Here is a 1294-nt window from a genome sequence, read left to right on the forward strand (position 1 = left end):
CATAGAATGGCTGAGTTCCTTGACTCTGAGCCACTCCTCCAGACATTGCGCTGGAGCTAGCCATTTGTGGAAAGAAACCAAAGAAAAGAGAAAGGGAGTATAGAGACAGGATCAGGAAGATCCCGCTCTGATACCATGAAAGAATAAAATCGAAGCTATGTAACTTTGTAATTTAGAGTAAAACATTGTAATGGAGTTTAAACTCTGTATTTCATTGATTGATTGTTCAAGATTACATTGCCACTATTTATACAATGAAGAGAACAATCTAGAACTTAATGTAACGCCAAGAATCTAACAAACTCCAGCTCACTGCTCTGCATAACTTTAACTAACTGTCCTTTACTTTAATCTTGTTCATTAGTACATCCTTGTACGTATAGAAGTGGTCCTCAACTCCCTTAGCTGTCTGTGATCTCGTGCACTCCTTCTTGCTCACAGCCAATGCGCTCTCTCTTTTCTCTCCACACTTCTGTTTGGTTAGGCGAACACCTGCTTGGTCAAGCGGGCAATCCTGCTTGATCCAGTCGCGCGCTTGACCTGAGGAATTAGCCTGATCAAGCAGGTAATTCTGCTTGATCAAGTCGCGTGATTGACCTGGGGAATCAGTCTGATTAAGCGGGCGTGCTTGGCCTTGGGAATCAGCCTGATCAAGCGGTCTTCCAACACTAACCACGATGAATACTGTAGTGGAGAACACCACCATCAAGAAGCGGCCCTTGCAAATCTTGGTTGCGTATGTGGAGATCACTACGAGAACAACGGATATTAGTTCCAGCAAATTCACGAGTACCACAGAACTCCGAAGGTCGTACTTATTCTCTGCGGTGAGACGCGTGATTAATATGTTGAGAAATGTCTTCTCCACCATCTTGAAGCTCCATATGAGCCCTGAGTTTTTTTAGCACAATCAATACATATCATAATAATAATCCAGTAGATTGATTTTGCGATATTTTTACCTAGGATGAACAGAATTGATTTTTTGAAGCCGATGATGTATGTAGGAAACAAGAATAAGATATCTTTGATGAGATACATGTCTGAATAATATGACCAAAACTTTTTGGTTGGATATATATAGAGAATAACATGACGGCACAGTGCACACTGTATAATTAATGGTGTGAATGATATCCGCAGCGTTCATAAAATGTGACAGGTATTGACTTTCACAGTTTCACGTAGTAGGTGATTAAATCTTAGGAGCAAAATAATGATTCTGTGTGCTGTGTTCAGTGAAATATGGATCTGATTCTGTGTGATTGGTGTTGACTTTCGCGTAGTAGGCATA

General features: G+C 40.8%; 1 protein-coding gene across 1 annotated transcript; it reads right to left on the reverse strand.

Annotated features, from left to right (window-relative positions):
- Positions 1–331: 331 nt before the first annotated feature.
- LOC121798264 lies at positions 332–1058 on the reverse strand. The gene is made up of 2 exons (XM_042197181.1): positions 963–1058; positions 332–891 (listed from the first exon to the last, which is right to left on the reverse strand). Exons 1-2 carry the CDS (start codon positions 1039–1041, stop codon positions 332–334), a joined length of 639 nt encoding a protein of 212 aa, XP_042053115.1. The 5' UTR covers positions 1042–1058.
- Between the last annotated feature and the right edge of the window lie 236 nt (positions 1059–1294).

The sequence above is a fragment of the Salvia splendens genome, chromosome 4, assembly GCF_004379255.2.
Source record: "Salvia splendens isolate huo1 chromosome 4, SspV2, whole genome shotgun sequence".
NCBI lineage: Eukaryota > Viridiplantae > Streptophyta > Magnoliopsida > Lamiales > Lamiaceae > Salvia > Salvia splendens.